The 19,305-nt window shown below is 44.3% G+C and overlaps 1 protein-coding gene across 1 annotated transcript in view; it reads left to right on the top strand.

Moving 5' to 3' along the window:
• The window catches only part of LRP1B (LDL receptor related protein 1B), a 4,500,992-nt gene that overhangs the window by 3,074,679 nt on the left and 1,407,008 nt on the right, over window positions 1-19,305 (top strand). The window contains exon 33 of the mRNA XM_069225083.1: window positions 5,653-5,793. Coding sequence (XP_069081184.1) covers window positions 5,653-5,793 — 141 coding nt within the window. The remainder of the gene's footprint in view (window positions 1-5,652; window positions 5,794-19,305) is intronic.

The following is a 19,305-nucleotide window of genomic DNA, read 5'->3' as shown; positions in this document are numbered from 1 at the left end:
GCCTGCAGTCTCATCCCACTGAAGATTTTGAGAATGTGACCAACTCCGAACATAGAAACCTTCACCACGACTTTGTCCAGCATCTTCCTGATGACACCTCCTCGGACAGTGGCGGCTACCTCACCCCACTGAACTTTAGCCTCTAGGGAGCAAATTTTCCTTGAAAAATTTTCAAATTCCAAAGGTAATACAAGACTGGGCCCAATCCACCTCATGTAGCCTGTTCCATCTCAGCCTGCCTTAACTTTTGACTTTGCCTCTGTCTCTCGCAACCAGATGCAAGCGGTATTGACTTTTTTTTTTTTTGCACACTATTTAGATTTAAAACTTTAAAAATTCATAACTCTACTTCTACAATTTCATACAATTTGTTTTAGTGTCAACATACTTTTTAAAATTTTCTCTATTTTAAAAAATTGGTGTGGGATGTTTCTTGTGTGTGTTTTCATTTTATTACTTTTTGTAGGCCACTTAAATATTTTATACATTGCCTCTAAGATAAGCCTGGTTGCTTTTATGCCAAATACTGGAGGATTAAGCACTGGTTAATTTAGAGACTTTTGTGGTTCACCCTGACAAGACTTGCGATTGTTGTTTAAGTAGGGTCCCCCTCAAACCAAAAACACAGTTTCTTACACAGATGATGCATGTGATTTAGGGCTTTATGTGATGTATATTTAAAAATAAAATGCATTCTTTAAAGCAAAATTAGGAATATTTAGTACATATATTGAGAAAGCAAACGTTAATTATGAAACTAAATAACTGAACAGACACAATTGTATTATTACAGTTTGTCAAGTTGCTCTCCAGGCGTGGGGTTTTTTCTGCCTCAATGACTCAAACCTGCAAGCAAGCAAGGCACCTAAAATATAAATGTTATCAACCTGACCCGCAATTACACTCCTTACCCAAAAGACACTGTTATGTTTGTGGCTTATGGTTTGTATATGAATCTGTATTTCGGAAAATAAGAACTCGGTATGCTGAACATATTAGGTTTCAGAGTGACCTACTTGCTGACATTCTTTATAAAGGCAAAATCATGCATTTATGTATTCACCTTTTATATTCTTTAGTTTCTGTCAGGAATTCAAATGAAATCTCTAGAATTTTTTTTAAACAAAAATGTGTTTTGAACTATATTGATTAACTATGTGTCTCGTTGAATTAACTAGCTGTGTGTTAGTTTTTACGAATAGTTGCTATAGGAGGCAAGGTTTCTAGACGTGCTTTGTGGCATTAAGGAAATGTGGCCAACTACGTAAAATTCTGCAATCACTCCAAAAGGTTTGTAAATGTTTTAATGGAAATCAATCAAGATTATGACATAATTAACACATGAAAATAGTACTAGATAGCGATTGTATTGGGAAAACCTAAATTTACACATACTAACGGTAATCACAGCAAAATAGGCTCATGCTTTTGTATTACTTAAAAGAGCAAAGTTGTCATTCAGCATAATAAAAGAAATACTGTTGTAAAGGGGAAAGTTTACTTAAGAGTTGCATTGCCTCTAGTACAAATTTGCCACATATAAGAAAAGTAGTAGATGATCCTAGTTAAAGCAAGCCTGCCTGGCCTTGTTTCATGTGCGAGTCGTGCATATTGAGACAATCCTTTGTCACCTGCATTAATTGCCTAAAGCCAGGCAAGCCCAGAAAATACAAGCCCATGATCCTCTTTGAGACCCACAAAAAAACACCAGAGATCGGATATGGTAGAAGAGCCAGCTCACCTTATTTCTCTCAATGGGATGAAAAAACACCTCATCATTTTCCCAGTGAGCGATGCCTTCAAATGCTGTTCTGTATTGTTAATTGTAAAGGATCTCAGCACAAACATTGAGAATTTTGTCTTTGCAAAAACATCACCTCACAAACTGAATTGTTAGTGGCTACCATTCTCAATTTTCCCCATTTCCCTTTCCTAGTAGACCAAAAAATACACTTTGATAACACGATGCACCCCATTTCCATGACGCTCTCAGGTGCCCTGCGTGTGCTACAACTCTTCCAACAGCTTTAATTGCACCCTCATATTGCTGGTCCCACTGAAGATTCAATTTCCTCCCATCTTAAACAATTATCTGTCTCTGCTGTTTCCCCCTCTGTCACTATAAACAGTTGCTTACCACTGGTGACCCTACCTCCAAGCTCTCTCAATCTTGGTTTTAGATCAAGCACTGAGTAAATACCCTTGATCCTCACGTCTGATATCTCTGCAACAGCAGATAGCTTCAGTATTTGGATCACATTGGTGCTAGACACTTTCGCCCCTCTTAAGCCTACGTGCTTCTATGACAAAAACAACAAAAACACCTGTGCCCTGGTTTTCTGAAACCCTCAGTACAGCTACATGTCAATGCAAATATTAGAATGGAAATGGAGATCAAATCATGATGCAGATTCTGAAAAGGATGTATAGAACAACTGTAAAAAAAACTACAGACAACAGATTATGATCGCTCACACTTCTTATGATGCTGCAAAAATGAATATTGCCAATTGGTCATAGCTGAAAATCTTGTTCATCATCAAAACCTTGTTACACCACCAGCTCTTCATCAAAGAATAGCTTCCACAAACAAACCCTGAGCAGATTGATTTAGCTACTTTTTTTCACTTCAAAATAAAAAACATGTATGCAAATTGTCTGGCACAGTCACCACCACACTCTCTTATCTGTTACACAGTTACATTTTTCCGTTGACATCTTCAACTGGGTCCTTCTCGTTCTTTGCACCCCACTCCCAGCTAAGATTCAGTCAGTGCTTCACTCTGAGTAAAAAATCATTGACCTTTTTGTATCTTCACCATGTTTGCATAAACTATTGGTGGTTTTCTTACTGATCCGATAAACACATCTTTCACATCTTCCCTGGTTGTCTTCTCCTGCAAACACGCCACTCTATTGTCAATTCTTAAAAAGTCCTCTGCTTCCCTAACAGTTTGAGCAATTACTTAACCATATCCCTCCTTCTATTACCTTCAACAATTTTAGAAAAACATGCCACTAAATAACTATCTTACGATGTAGAATCTAATTGCTTTTTGGACAACTCCTAACCAGGATTCTGCCCTCAATATAGCACTAAAACTGCCTTAAGAAGAAGAACTTCACATTATCCTAGCTCAAGGCGACCTGGCTGCCTTGATATTATGAAGCCTATTGGCAGCATTAGACACATTGCCACATCCTATACTCCTGAATTACCTTTAAAACACTGATATCTGTAAAACGTCAACTAATTGATTACACTCCTTCCAAGTTATAATCAGTCACATTTTCCTCTTTCATTGATTCTGCCACTCCTCTTCTTCAAGTTGACCCTTGCCGTTCCTTTTAACCCCATTTAATCCAATATCTATATTGCTCTCATAGCCTTTCTGGTCCACTCATATGGCATAAATACCATGTTTTATGCTGATTGAATGCAATTCATGGTAACTGTCTTAGACAATTTGGCCTTTTTACTAGGCAATTTTCGTAAATGCTTGACATCAATGGTTAAATAAATGAAACAATGGCTATCTTAAACTGAACAGTGACAACACCAAGATCCTATTGGGAAAGCAACCTTCCTTTTGGTCATAACAGTAGGGGCTGTCAGATCTGGACTTGGCCCCTTTGCTCACCAGCACCCACCATCATAAACCTGAGATTAGAATTCATCAAAATCCATCTTTTGTGTGCCAGGTATCTACTGCCTCATCTGCTTGTTTTTTTAATGCTCAGAACACTTTGGAAAGTGCTCCTTTTTGTGTCAGAAGACGATTGTATCTTCACTGTCTTGATCGTGGCTAGGTCATGGCGACATTTTATACCTCAAACTTTTGAATTACTTTTTACATTAGCCTTAGTTTATGTAAAATTTAGCAGTATGCCTTATTCTAAATATACCGTCCCTCTCAGCACTCTATCTCTTCTCAGTTGAAGGATTTTCATTGCTTCTACAGACAAGTGGTCCAGTTTGAAAGAATTATGATGCATCACATTCGAAAATTTCTCAAAGAAAGGTTCTATCTATTCAAAACATATTCTTCCTTATCAGTCTCCTCACTTTTAAGAGGAGCTAACACCAACTGAATCTGCACTCCATATATCAAGCGTACCCACATTGGAGGTTGAACTTTCTCTTTCCTGGGTGTGACATTTGAATCACGACACACTTCATCAGACCCCCATCTTCAGGAAGAAACTTCAAACTTGACTTTTTAATCCTAAATTGATCCCTTATGTTTTCCTGTTGCTTTTCTTCACTCACAATGGTGTTCCTAATGCCAGGTTGCCCTTCCGTGTAATAGTCAAGCCTTTCAGATCCAATTCAATGATAACAATACCTGTTTTAATTTTGTGCTAAATATGGTTCTGCCACTGATTCAAAGCAGAAGTTAATACTACTCTAGTTATAGTACTCCATTTACATACCTTATAGGGATTACATAATCACCAGACGTCATATTTCTCAGCAACGGACATTTTGCTTAAGGAAAAATCCTCTCAGCATTAATGGCTGCTCAATCAACTATCTTCTCCTACAAATCTCAGTGAATAGGCCCTTTACGTCTCATACAATGAAAATGAAGTTATAGTTCCCAAAAAGCTGCAGCCTTTGATGCGTTTCCATTAATACAAAAGCTGTGACGTTTTACGGCTGCTCCTTCTGCCGGATGGGTTGAAAAAATATAGCATCGTCTCTCATTCGACTGGAACATTAATGGCTACAGAGTACATCATCAACTTTGCTCACAGCCACAGAATGCGGCCTTGGGAATGTTTTTACGAATCATAATGTCTAAACTGTGCTGAAGAAAGCACAGCTCAGAAACACCAAGCAATACTGGCAAATTCCTGCCCATGACCAGGGTGCAGTTCTTATGTTAATTCTTGGAGTTTTATAGTTAAATGGATATCTGTAGTAGCCATTACGTCCTACAAATTGGCGCCCGGTCTCTCCTGTGTTTGTACTAGTGTTCATGATATAGTCCCAGATGTTTATTGTGTCTCAGTGAGGACAACTTGGGGTGATTTAATTATCACAGAGACACTGATGCTGATTCACAAAGGTAAAATGTACGATTCTTTGCTATACAAAAATGAATTTTACTAGTGGTATCTTTACCACTGTGGAGTCTCCGAAAATAAAAAAGATGAGACAGCCTCATCTTCGTATGTGTGGAGGCTCAGCAGTCTTACAGATACCACGCGTAAAATAGGTTTGTGAATAGAAAACAACTGTAAACTTGCACAAAAGTGTGAGCCTACCTCTGTGAATCAAGCCTCAGTTCCACGTGGTGGGATTTTTACTAACATTGAGACGCCTGGGAACTTTTTAAGGAAGGTAAGTTGGGGGTTGGTAAAACCCTATTGTTACTCCTAAGGTCAGTTTTTAAGATGAAAGAGCTACATTCAATCATTGCGGGAATTGTCACAAATATTCGATGTTACACACTGTGCACTCAGGGACCTATACTGTTGCACTCATCCCTGTTAACAGAAACTTGTTTGTCAGAAAGGTATTTTTTCCTTTTTCTTAGAATTTATGTAATTGTGTTCTAAATATACTGTGGGGCTGTTCTATTGTTCCTTCCTACTCAAGTTTTTTAGAATCTTATTTTAATCATCTGCAATTATTTGTTTCTTCAGACAAGAAACTGTGGTGGGCAGACCATAACTTAGCGCAAATGGGCACCTGCAATAAAAAAGATGGAAGGGACCTTGCTGTTCTAAGGAATAAGACTGCAGGAGTTGTTCATATGAAAGTGTATGACAAAGAAGCACAGCAAGGTGAGTTATCTGAGATGCCTTTGTATTGCCCTTTGTATTCTTACAGCTGTTTCATGTTCACTCTATCAGGATAAACCATGATTGGTGTCACCTTCTCCCACACTGATTAAATGCATGGGTCAGTACTAAGAGTGCAGTGTGTGTTGTATTCGTGGTTTATAAAAGTGAACAGTTCAGGCAGATGTCAACAAGCCATTAAATCGTGTGTTCAAAGGAATAACTTATAGATGACCCTCCTGTAATACAGTGCCAGGGGACAGCTGAAAGGAAAATGTCACCCCCACTGCAAATGCCACCTGAAAAATGTGAGACTGTAAAAAGAATATGGGAATATTCAAAGTGGTCTAATTTTTAAGCCCCCCTTACTTAGTCAGGTCATATACACTATGGCCCTCGTTCTGACTTTGGCGGGCGGCGGTCGCCAAAATCAGGCCGGCGAAAGACCGCGGCGGCCATTCTGGCTTTCCCGCTGGGCCGGCGGGCGCCCGCCAAAGGAGCGCCCGCCGGCCCAGCAGGAAAGGCCCTGCAACAATGAAGCCGGCTCCGAATGTAGCCGGCGGATTTGCAGGGGTGCGACGGGTGCAGTCGCACCCGTCGCGATTTTCACTGTCTGCAATGCAGACAGTGAAAATCTTTACGGGGCCCTGTTAGGGGGCCCCTGCACTGCCCATGCCAGTGGCATGGGCAGTGCAGGGGCCCCCAGGGGCCCCACGACACCCGTTCCCGTCATCCTGTTCCTGGCGGTAAAAACCGGCAGAAACAGGGTGGCGGGAAGGGGGTCGGAATCTCCATGGCGGCGCTGCTTGCAGCGCCGCCATGGAGATTCAGCCCATGCAGGGGAAATCTGGCGGGAAACCCCCGGATTCCCTTTTCTGACCGCGGCTTTACCGCCGCGGTCAGAATGGGCTAGGAAGCACCGCCAGCCTGTTGGTGGTGCTTCCGTGGTCCCTCGCCCAGGGTCGGAATGACCCCCTATATGCTTTCTGCCTAATTGTGCACATTATTTTATCCTCAGAAGAGGTAGTAAAGTAAAATGTATTACCTGGCGTTATTATTTCTCCTGTTTTCACAAATAAATAATTACAAATGAAAGTGCAGTATGTACTGTTAAGTGCAAAGCTAGGTTCACTGAACTTATTGCAACTGGCTGAACATAATTCAGGTATTTTGCTCATCACTATTTTGCCTTTCTTTGTGAGATGACAAAAATGGAAAAGCAGCGCCCACCAGCAGGTGCAATGCTTGCTATGTCTTAGGACTCAAGCTGCGCTTTACCGAGGAGCAGTGGCGTAACAAAGGCCCCCACAGCCCTCATGATGTGGGGGGGGGGGTCCTGAGTTCCAGGGAGGGCCCCCAGCACAGTACTTTGGCCTGAGAGCTCCTAAGTAAGTCTGGAGGGGGGCCTCTCTGTGTACTGTGCAGGGGGGCCCTCATGTTTCATTTTTGGCTGCATTTTGTCAATTGTGCCCATACCTAGCTTGGTCATTCTGGACTGGTAAATGTGGAATGAGTGTTCTTTCTGGAGCATGAAAAAGGTTTATTTGTATAAGTAGTGCCCCTTAGTACCTTCATAGTATCATTTTTTTATGCTACGGTGGCACTAAAAGCCCTCACCCTGCACCATATTTACAAAGTGGTGCAATGCTAGCATTGCACCACTTTGTAAAAACTTGCACCACATTATACCTGCACCAGGTATAATGTATGCAAGGGGGGATTCCCCCATAGGGCAGTCCAAAAACAAGTTACAGCTAAATTTACAAAATGTTACGGTGCCATTCTAGCATCATTTTTAACACCTGAAGAGGGAAGGTTTAAAAGTGATGCTAAGTTATTTCCAAAGGGCCTCCTCAAGCATTGCTGGACTAGTGTCAACATTTTTGGTGCTAGTCCAGCAAAGTGGCACATTAGCATAAAAAATGTTGACACTATTGTCTGACATGCACCATGGGGCACAGGGCGATGCTAGGAAACCTGGCGCATTGGAGACGATGCGCCAATTCCTTGTAAATATCCCCAAAAGTGAGCAAAAACAATAAACTGTAGTGTTTCTGAATAGTGCATACATTCGACCCCTCACCTTTTCAATTTTTCTAACTGAACTTCCTAATTCTTCAAAGTTACTATGAAGAGCAAATTATTATCAAATTAACGACCTGTTGCAAATTAATTGAGGCTGCTGTGCTTTGAGGGAGGCTGTTTCTTTACTAGGTGTCCTGTTTTTCAATCCTCTGATTTTTTTGTGCACAACTTAGTTCACTAGGATTGCCCGTTTTTATCGCTCTGAATAGCTTTTTTTATGATGTTGAAGAGCACGTTTTAATTGGCATTCCCTGGGACAACGCAGGTGAATTTAAATACACTGGAATCACGGTCCCACCATTAAAATATATTGACGAAAACATCTATATTATAGACAGTCCCATTAACACTAGCACAGCAAGCTACTTATGCTCTCCATTAGTATGAAAAATGTGCAATTTAGGACTGTAGAAGGTGCTTATATTACTACAGCCTTTGGATTTCGAAGTCCAATTAGCAACTTCATCTGTCATTTTGACACAGATCACACTGAGTTCCACGAGATCTCGTTAGTCATGAGCTATCAGTGGTGTGTTTAGGCTGGACTGAACGAGCTAGAGATTTGTCAACCACTAGCATCTCTGATTGTATCGGCATCTTGAATACATTTACGATCTCACCTTTTATCTCGTTTCTACACTTAGGCCAATTATGCTGACTTTATTTTCATGAACACACGTCCATTGTGATGTGTTGGCATCTCTCCAAGTGCCACGTGTAGTTATGTTAAATGCAGACCATATTTAGTCCTGTATTAGAAGTACCAGAAAACCAACTTTGGATTGATCTCGAACAACGAAGACCGTGTGTAGAAAGTTGTCAGTAGGAGAGAGATCATGGGGCATATTTATACTCCGCTTGCGCCGAATTTGCGTCGTTTTTTTCGACGCAAATTCGACGCAAAACTAACTCCATATTTATACTTTGGCGTTAGACGCGTCTAGCGCCAAAGTATGAGGAATGAGCGTCATTTTTTTGCGTGAATGCCTTCCTTGCGTTAATGAGATGCAAGGTAGGCGTTCCCGTCTAAAAAAATGACTGCGACGCAAATGCTTCGTATTTATACTCCCGGGCAAAAATCACGCCCGGGAGTGGACGGGGCAAAAAACCCTGCATTTGCGCCTCTTTTTAACGCCTGGGCCAGGGCAGGCGTTAAGGGACCTGTGGGCTCAAAATGAGCCCACAGCTGCCCTCCCATGCCCCCAGGGACCCCCCCTGCCACCCTTGCCCACCCCAGGAGGACACCCAAGGATGGAGGGACCCATTCCAGGGACATTCAGGTAAGTTCAGGTAAGTATAATTTTTTTTTTTTTTTGGCATAGGGGGGCCTGATTTGTGCCCCCCTACATGCCTCAATGCCCAATGACCATGCCCAGGGGACATAAGTCCCCTGGGCATGGCCATTGGGCAAGGGGGCATGACTCCTGTCTTTACTAAGACAGGAGTCATGTAAATGGCATCTGGGCGTCGTTAAAAATGGCGCAAATCGGGTGGAGGCGATTTTTTTGCCTCTACCTGACTTGCCCCATTTTAAGACGCCCTAACGCCATTTTCCCCAACGCCGGCGCTGCCTGGTGTACGTGGTTTTTTTCCACGCACACCAGGCAGCGCCGGTCTGCTAGCGCCGGCTAAAGCCATTCAATAAATACGGCGCCCGCATGGCGCTTCATAATGGCATTAGCCGGCGCTAATCTTTTTGGCGCAAAACTGCGATAGCGCAGTTTTGCGTCAAAAAGTATAAATATGGCCCCATATTCCTTGCACCAGTCATTGAACCAAGAGCTAGATAAGTAAAAGTTATGAGTGGGCTGGCATAAAGCCTCACTATTTTGCACTGCTCATTTGGACCTTTTTAATGTTATGTAAATTGACACAATGCCTTTCAACACTTTGTGCCACATTAGCGTTTTTGTAAAATGTTCAGTAGATAACCTCCATGTCTAACATGCATAGTGCCCTAGGGATGCAACAGATATGTGCAACTGCTTTGTTCACCCCTGGGGCACAATAGTATTACAGAAGAGGCTGCATATGCTTGTGCCGACCCTTCTCTAAAACTGATAGTGCTGGTGTACATGTAGTGCTAGCATTAGTTTACATGTAGTGCCAGTGCTATCTTAAGAGGGCATTCCTTCATATGCATGGGAGAGTGATCCCAGACAAATGAAGGTAAGACTTTGCCCCCGTTCCCGTGCCCTATTGTTGACACAGGCACAGAGGCAATCACGCCCTTAGGAGCTGCACTGTGAGTGCACAACAAAAAGGTGCAGTATCTTCAGTGTGGTCCGTGGGGGCAGTTCTCTGCAGTGGGGAAAGAGGGTTCCAAGTACCCACCAAAATATTACTGGGTAAGTGGATGCACTTACCCAGCACTCACCTGCAGGTGAATCAATCAATCAATCAAAGCATTTGTAAAGCACACTACTCACCTGTAAGGGTCTCAAGGCGCTGAGGGGAGGTGCTGCAAATGCTCGAACAACTATGTCTTGAGGTATCTCCTGAAGGTTAATAGGTTCTGTGTCTATCGCAGGTGGATAGGAAGAGTGTTCCACATCTTGGGGGTGAGATGGGAGAACGATCTGCCACCAGTGGTCATTTTGTGGATGCGTGAGATGGTGGCAAGGGCAAGGTCAGCAGAGCGAAGCTGTCGGTTCGGGGTGTAGAAGGAGAGGTATCCGTTGAGATATTCTGGTCCGGAGTTGTGCAGTGCTTTGTGGGTGTGGGTGAGTAGTTTGAACATGATTCTCTTGTAGATGGGGAACCAGTGCAGGTCTCTCAGGTGGGCTGTGATGTGGTGTGGCGGGGATGTCCAGGATGAGGCATGCAGAGGTGTTCTGTATGCATTGCAGTCTTTTCTGGAGCTTGGCTGTGGTTCCTGTGTAGTTGGTGTTGCCGTAGTCCAGTCTGCTGCCTACGAGGGCTTGGGTGACCATCCTTCTGGTTCCGGTGGGGATCCAATTGTGGATCTCCCGAAGCATGCGGGTGTTGAAGAAGGAGGAAGAGATGACGTTGACTTGCTGGGTCATTGATAGCAATGAGTCCAGGATGAATCTCAGGTTGCGTGCGTGGTCGGGGAGTGTTGGTACGGTTCCCAGTCTGGCCGGCCACCAGGAGTCATCCCAAGCGGAGGGGGTTGAGCTGAGGATGAGGACCTCAGTTTTGCTGGAATTCAGTTTCAGGCAGTTATTCTTCACCCATTCAGAGATGGTTTTCATTCCTTTGTGGATGTTGGTTTTAGCGGTGGCATGGTCCTTGGTGAGGGAGAGGATCAGCTGGGTGCCAACAGTGTATCAGATGATGTTGAGGTTGTGAGATCGGACGATGTTTGCGAGTGGAGCCATGTAAACGTCAAAGAGGGTCAGGCTGAGGCATGACTCCTGGGGTGCGCCACAGATGATCTTGGTGGCTTCAGAGAGGAATGGAGGGAGTCGGAGTCTCTGGGTTCTGCCGGTGAGGAATGAGGTGATCCAGTCCTGGGCTCTGTCTTAGAACCCTGCGTCATTGAGGCGTGTGCGTAGGGTGTAGAGGCAGGCTGTGTCGAAGGCGGCTGAGAGGTCCAGGAGGATGAGGGCTGCAGTTTTGCCGTTGTCAAGTATGGTCCTGATATCGTTGTTGCCAGCGATGAGGGCGGTTTTGGTGTTGTGGTTGCTGTGAAAACTGGATTGGGATGAATCCAGAGTGTTGTTCTTGAGGAAGCAGATCAGTTATTTTTTGACAATTTTCTCGATTACTTTAGCCGAGAAGGGGAGCAAGGAGATGCGCCGGAAGTTCTTGAGGTCCTTTGGGTCCACCTTGGGTTTCTTGAGGAGGGCTCTGATCTCGGCATGTTTCCAGCTCTCCAGGAAGCAGGCAGTCTTGAAGGAACTGTTGATGATCTTCTGGAGTTGGGGTGCGATGACAGAGCTAGCTTTGTTGAAGATGTGGTGAGGGCAGGAATCGGATGGTGAGCCCCTGCTCAGTACAGAGTACAAAATGCAGCATCTTGTAAGTGGTCTTTCACTGAATGCGCTGACCTGGATTAGGCATGAGTTTGCAGCTTTCCTAAAGGCAGTGCAATGGTGATGATAGGTCACGCTATTCCGAACTGTGTTAGATGTATCTTATGAAAAGTATGTCTGGCACAAACCAGGACAGTCTGCCTGTTAGAAATGGGTTTTTTGGTTGGCCCCTGTCTAAACAAGGACCCTCACTCTAGTCAGGGTAAGGGAGAAACACACTTAGATAGCCCCTGCTAACTCCTTGGTAGTGTGGCAGAAGCAGTCAGGTATTTGTACCAACACACAGAGTAATACAGTGAAAACACTACAAAATGGACACCACACCAGTTGAGAAAAAATAGGCAATATTTAGCTAAACTAAACAAGACCAAGATGACAAAAATCCAACATACACAAGTTAAAATATGAATCTTCAAAAGAATAAGAGTCTTGCTCCATAGAAAACAATGGAAACGTTGATTTTGCACAAAGTACCTGGTTAGCGCCAAAAATATTAGCATCCAAAATAAAGCCTCATAGGTGAGCATGCATTGAAAAAGGCAGCGATGCTTTGATTCCTTCTTCGCAAGGGAGGCCGAGCGTCATTTCTTCTCTCGTTGGGTCGGCCATGAGTCGTTTTTCTCCCTCTCAAGAGAGGGATGCGTTGATTTCTTGGTGGGGCACCTTGGATCCACGCTGAGTTGGGTTGACTTTGGCACCCAGGGACGTTGCGTAGAAAATCCTTTTGCATGGTGTTAGAAAACCTTGCTGCATGGAGTTTGCATCGTTATCAGCAGCTGCAAGCGGGTGTTGTGTGTTGTTTCTCTATCCACAATGTGTTGACCTCCCAGCCGCGATGCAGTTGGAGCCTCGATTTTATCTGTGAGGCCGGTGGCGCGTCCTTTATCAGCCTCATTGTAGGTGGTACATGGAAAATTTTCCTGTATGGCGTTCTGTGCCTGGATTTTCAGAACTTGTCTGCCAACTTCACCTTTCAAGGGCCCAGGGACTAGATAGGGCACCACTTGGCAGCACAGGAGTCTTAGCAGAGAGTCCAGGTGCTGCCAGAGGAAGACTTTGATGGCCCTGAGACTTCAAAGCAGGAGGCTAGCTCAGTTGAAGCCCTGGGAGATTCTTCATAAGCAGGAATATACCACAAAGTCCAGTCTTAGTCCCATTTCACAGTCAGAAGCAGCAACTGCAGGATAGCTCAACAAAGCACAGGCAGGGGCAGCACTTCTCCTGAGCTCTTCTCCTTGGCAGCGGTTCCTCCTGGTTCTAGAAGTGATCTAATTCTCATGGATTTTGGGTCCAATACTTATACCCTTTTCTGCCTTTGATGTAGGCATACTTCAAAGGAAAGTCTCTGTTGTTCACAAGAGCCTGCCTTGCCCAGGCCAGGACCCAGACACACATCAGTGGGTTGGAGACTGCATTGTGTGGGGGCAGGCACAGTCCTTTTAAGTGTGCGTGACCACTCCTCCCTTCCACAAGAGCACAGATGACTCATCAGGATGTGCAGGCTACACCCCAGCTCCCTTTGTCTCACTGTCTAAAGGGGATTCACAAACAGCCCAGTTGTCAACCTGACCCAGACAGGCAATCCACAAACAGGCAGAGTTACAGAATGGTTTAAGCAAGAAAATGCCTACTTTTTAAAAGTGGCATTTTCAAACTAACAATCTAAAAAACAACTTTACTAAAAGATGTGAGTTCAGAGACCCCAAACTCCACACTTCATCAGCTCTCAAAGGGAATCTGCACTTTAATGATATTTAAAGGCAGCCCCCATGTAAACCTGGGAGAGAGGTAGGCCCTGCAACATTGACGGCTAATTTTAGCAGTGTTTAACTGTTCGGACATGTAACACACATCAGTACATGTCACACCTTTAACACACACTGCACCCTGCCCATGGGGCTACCTATGGCCTGCCTTAGGGGTGCCTTACATGTATAAAAAAGGAAGGTTTAGGCCTGGCAAGTGGTTACACTTGCCAAGTCGAATTGGCAGTTTAAAACTGCAAACACAGACACTGCAGTGGCAGGTCTGAGCCATGTTTACAGGGCTACATATGTGGGTGGCACAACCAGTGCTACAGGCCCACCAAGTAGCATTTGATTTACAGGCCCTGGGCACCTCTAGTGCACTTCACAGGAGATTTACAGGTGAATCAAATATGTCAATCATGGATATCCAATTGCATATACATTTTACATAGGAGCACTTGCACTTTAGCACTGCTTAGCAGTGGTAACGTGCCTAGAGGATCAAAAACTGCAAAAAAACTGAGTCCAGAACACATCTACAACCTGGGAAACAGAGGCAAAAACTTAGGGGAGACCACGCCAAGGGTGCCAAGTCTAACATCACCAATTCTGTAATCAGGACCCTAACGTGCAACAATGACCAGGCAATTTTGAATGGGCATTTAAATTGACTGACCACCGTAAGAACCACACTTATAATGAGTGAAAATGTGACTTTGCATTAGTTGGCAAATTGTCTAAAGTGTCCTAGTCACAGTTCTTTCTTTGAGACCCTTCATACCCCCTGTTGAGCCTAGCCCTTTTTGCAGGGTTATCCCCAAACATTTTGTCTTCCTCCTCCTATTTTCTTCAGATCTGTTTTGTTGACTTTAGGGCTCTGAGTACTTTGCCACTGCTAACCAGTGCTAAATAGCATATGCACTCTGTCTAAAATGTATTGGTGATTGGTTTCTCCGTTATTGGCATATTTGATTTACTAGTAAGTCCCTGGTATAGTGAAACCAGATGTGCTATGGGCCCGTAAACCAAGTGCTACTAGTGGGCCTGTAGCACTGGTTGTGCCTTCCACATGAGTAGTCCTGCAAACAAGACTCAGGCTTGCCATTGCAGTGTCTGTGTGTGCAGTCTTAAACTACCATTTCAACCTGGCAATTGCAGCCACACCTTCCCTTGTACGACTAAAATCGACCCAAGGTGGCCCCATGGACAGGGGGCAATGTATTCCAAATGTATGACATGTATAGTGTGCTTTACATACTCTGATAGTGAGATACCACTAAACTTGGTGTTCACTACCGCAAAGTCTATCTCTCCCATATGGTAAAATAGGGACTGCTTTGAAAGTGTAATTTCCCATTGGTCGCGGATAAAGACATGGAGTTTGGGGTCTCCGAACTCATAATTTAAAACTATGTTTTTTGGTGAAGTTGGTTTTTGAACTGTAGGTTTGAAAATGCCACTTTTAGAAAATGACAATTTTCTTGCTTAACCATTGTCTGCCTCCACCTGTTTGCTGAACACACATCTGGGTCAGGATGACAGTTGGGCTGTTTGTGCATTTACTCTAGATAGTCACACAAAGGAAGCTGAGGTGTGCCCCGCTTTTCCTGATGGCACCTCACAAGGCTGATTGGTCTACCTGAGCTACAGTAGTGGGAGTAGCTGACCCTTGCACTTGAATAAGGCTGTACCTGTCCTCATACAAAAGCAGTCTTCAAACCCCTGGAGCGTGTCTGGGGCCAAGGCATGGAAAGGCAGGGTCGTGTTCACTACAAAGACTACTTCAAAGACAGAAATGGGTATAAGTACTGGTCCTCTGATACCATATAGTAAGAATCTTCCTGGACAACATGGAAGAAGAAATGGATGCTGTAGGAGGATTTCCCCTCTGCCTGTGGCTTTGTTGTGCTCTCCTGCTACTTCTATCCTGGGAGTTAAAGGACTGGACTTGCCTTTCTACATCAGGCTTCCAAAGGTTCTCCAAGGCATTGCCTCCTGTTAAGGAGTCTCAGGGACATCAAATACTTCATCTGCCAGCACTTGGGCTCTCTTGCTCTCTTGCTGGGAGTCCTGACTTGCCAAAGGGTGCCAAATCCAGTTCATGGGCCCCTGGGTGTGAGTTCTGGTGCAACAAGGAGGAAACTAGTACATCAACTTTGTGAACTGCTTTGGAACTGGCACTGCTCTCCGGCCGAATGTCACTGCCTGCATTGGAAATGTGGTCTCTGCTGAGTGCAATGACCGTGACCTACAACGCAAGCCCTGCAGCAGCGCCTCCAAAGTCCCACCACAGCAAGAATCAAGAGTGGTGTGTCACCGACATCCGTGGCACCCGACTCCACAGCAGCACCTGTGTCACAGTGGTGTCATCACCACACCTCAAAGTCGATGCCTCATATCTTGTACTGCTGGATTCATAGATCCTGCCTTGTCATAAGGAACCGACGCCTCGCTGCCAATGCTGCATCACCTTCTCTGCAACCGTAAGGAGCCAACATCTCACCTCCTCTGCCTAGCAGTAAGGTACAGATGCCTCACATCCCCAATAGCAGTAAGGAACTGATGCCATAGCGGATACAGCGACACCTCACCTCCCCAATTGCATGCCATGTCTTTGTTTCCTCTTCGTTTTCCAAGGCACTGTTACTGAGGTCTATACGACTACATAGCTGCCCAGTGCTCAGTTGCGGGAGGTGCCGGACTATTGGAAGTGACTCCATCAAGTCATTGAGATAGACCCAATTGAAGCTAGTGTGTTTCTAAGGGTTATATTAAATTTAATCCTTGAAATTGTAGATCTTTACTTGTATATGTTGGATTTTTGCAGTTTTGGTCGTGATTTACTGAGATCAAAATTGGCTATTTTTCTAAACTGGTGTGAAGTAAACTGTGTTACTATGTGTATGTACAGATACTTTACACATAGTCTCTGAGGTAAACCTAACTGCTTGAGCCAAGCAACCAAGGGGAAGAGCAGGGGTTATCTTAGCCCTGTGACCCCATGACCCTGGCTAGGGTCATGGTCCTTACTTGGACATAGTACAAACCACTGCCAACTAGGACCCCATTTCTAACACCACCTCACAAAGAAGCCCGAGGGCTAAATTATGGGACCACGTTTTGAGTTTCATGCTTTCAGCATTTGTCTCCAGGGCCCCTTGTCAGTGATCGTGTTCGGGTTATATTGAGCATGGAAAGTGTGAGAGAGACTGTCTCAATTTATATGGGTTCATGCTTCATTCAAAGTAGTTGATTTTTGGCCACTACCACTGACAGACCCCTTCCTGATACTTCCCCTAGCAAAATAAACACAATCCCAGCCTATAGCCAGCAGGCAGTAAACCAACAAGTGGGCCTGAAAAAGAAACTGCAAATGCTGAAAGACACAGTGAAGCCTCTCACACCCATGGTAACAATACTGGTAGATATGTCTCTACTGAGGATTACATCATTCCTAGAAAAGAATCTGCATTTCATTTACTTGCTCATCCATTATTACAGAGCTAACATAAAGGACCTTATTACGTATTATGGTCCTATCATATTCAATGGCGATCAGAAAACAGCAGACGGGATATCCATCACATTTGTGATGGCGGAAACCCTTCCGCCAAGGTCGTAATCAGGCCCAATATGTATTAGCTCTATCACTTCTGTCTATAAATTTTAGCGATTTGGCAGCTAGTCTTTTGCAGGATAAATAATGTTGATCTATCGGGGCATCATTGGTGCTATCATATTTTATGATTTATAAGCAGTCTATTAAAATCATATCCTATTTTCGAATGGGCAATAGGAAATATTTAAACTTAAGGTGTTATTGAAATAGGTCCTTTTCAAGTGCACCAGTGGCTGTGCCCAATGAGTATTACATTGAAACCAACGTGTTTGCTATGTCTGTGTGTCTGCATGTGTCAGAGAGTTGGGTTTACAGGGTATCCTTTCATAATTGTGTAGTTGTAGTTAGGTCAAACTTTCCATAGGAAGAAAGTTTCTTGTTTCACTGTTAACTTTGGTGCCCTTTGATTAATCTTCATGATAGTTTCCCAAAAAAAAAAAAAAAAAATCATCCACCTCAGTTCTTTCATGGAAAGTTTTGTGATGAAAAGGAAAAGAAAATTAGACAACTGTACAGTAAAAATGGATTTACGCTGAATTTGGCAGAAAACTACATCTTTAACCAGCAAGTGTGCTTTTTTGTGAATTGTGGGAATTCTGTTCAGCTCTTTTAGAAAAATCAAGGTAAAAAAAATAGTGATATTTAGCTCCGCAGAACTCCAGTGGAAAATAAAGCATTCTTATTGACTCAAGCAGTGAGACCAAAACCGGTCCTGTGGGTCAAGAGCTGTGGTTGTTGGCCACAACATGAAGGGAAATGTTGCTGCATCATTACAGGGCTTGGGGATTTAGTCCCTGAATCCTAAAAATAATTGAAAACAACATATAAATGGCCACGGTTGGCATAACCTAACCCCCTAGTCCTTGTGAGGGTGCTCCCAAAGAAACCCTTGTGGAGGTTACATTTATTTTTTGATTGTCACGATTCTGCTGGACTCCTGCAAGAGCTAGCCGTAACCCACTGTGCTCCAGTGACACAAAACAAAAAAAAATGTTTACAAAAAAAGGAAGACTGTGGGGGGGCAACAAGGGCCATGGTCGACACAGTGGTTAGCACGTATGGGAGGACTGAGTATGCTAATACAATCTTACTAGTTGTGGTGCGATGACAGAGCTTCCTTTGTTGAGGATGTGGTGGGGGCAGGGGGCAGATGGAGAGCCTAAGTGGATGGTGTTCATGATTTTGATTGTGTCATTGTCATTGATGGGGGTCCAGGAGAGCAGGAGGTTGGTCGGAGGTGAATCTGTGGTGTTGGTGATTGCCGGGGGGTCTGGGTGCTGAAGTTGTTGTGGGTGTCTGCAATCATGTGATGTAAGCAGGAGGCTAGGGAGTCGCAGAAGTCTTGGGATGGCGGGATGTTGTTGGTGTTGGAGCAGGGTTTGGAGAGTTCCTTCACAACGTTGAAGAGCTCCTTGTGGCTGTGTGCGTTGTTGTTGATTCAGTCTTTGAAGGCAGTTCTCTTGGCAGCTCAGATGAGTTGGTGGTGTCTGCGGATGGTGTTTTTGAAGGCTGTGAGGTTGTCCAGAGTGTGATCTTGGCACTACTTTCTTTTGAGTCTTCGGCAGCTTTGCTTAGATTCGTGGAGGTCGACTGTAAACGAGGAGGCCTTTCTGTCAGTGCATCTGTTGGAGGGATTCTTCATTGGGGCAAGAGTACTGGCACAGATGTTGACCCATTGCCTGAAGTTACGGGCAGCTGCATCAGTGTCGGTGGTGTCGATGGGTGGGTTCTGGGAGAGGGTCGTGATAAGTTGGTCTTCGGTGACCTCATTACAACTGCGCTGGGGGATCTGTTGTGGGTGGTGGTGTGTTGTGGGTTTCTTGAAGGAGAAGTGGATGCAGTGGTGATCCGTCCAGTGGAGTTCGGTTGTGTGGTTGAAAGAGACGTGATTGCTGAAGGAGGAAATAGGGTTGAGTGTGTGTCCTGCTGAGTGGGTTGGTGTCGTGATGAGCTGTTTGAGGCCGAGGTTGGAGAGGTTGTTGAGCAGGGTGGCGGCGTTGTTGTTGTTGGTGTTCTTGAGGTGGAAGTTTAAGTCCCAAAGGAGTATGTAGTCAGTGGATGCGAG

The sequence above is a fragment of the Pleurodeles waltl genome, chromosome 3_1, assembly GCF_031143425.1.
Source record: "Pleurodeles waltl isolate 20211129_DDA chromosome 3_1, aPleWal1.hap1.20221129, whole genome shotgun sequence".
NCBI classification, from domain to species: domain Eukaryota; kingdom Metazoa; phylum Chordata; class Amphibia; order Caudata; family Salamandridae; genus Pleurodeles; species Pleurodeles waltl.
Note: the sequence above shows the minus strand (reverse complement) of the source record. Positions and strands in the feature narration are given on the sequence as shown.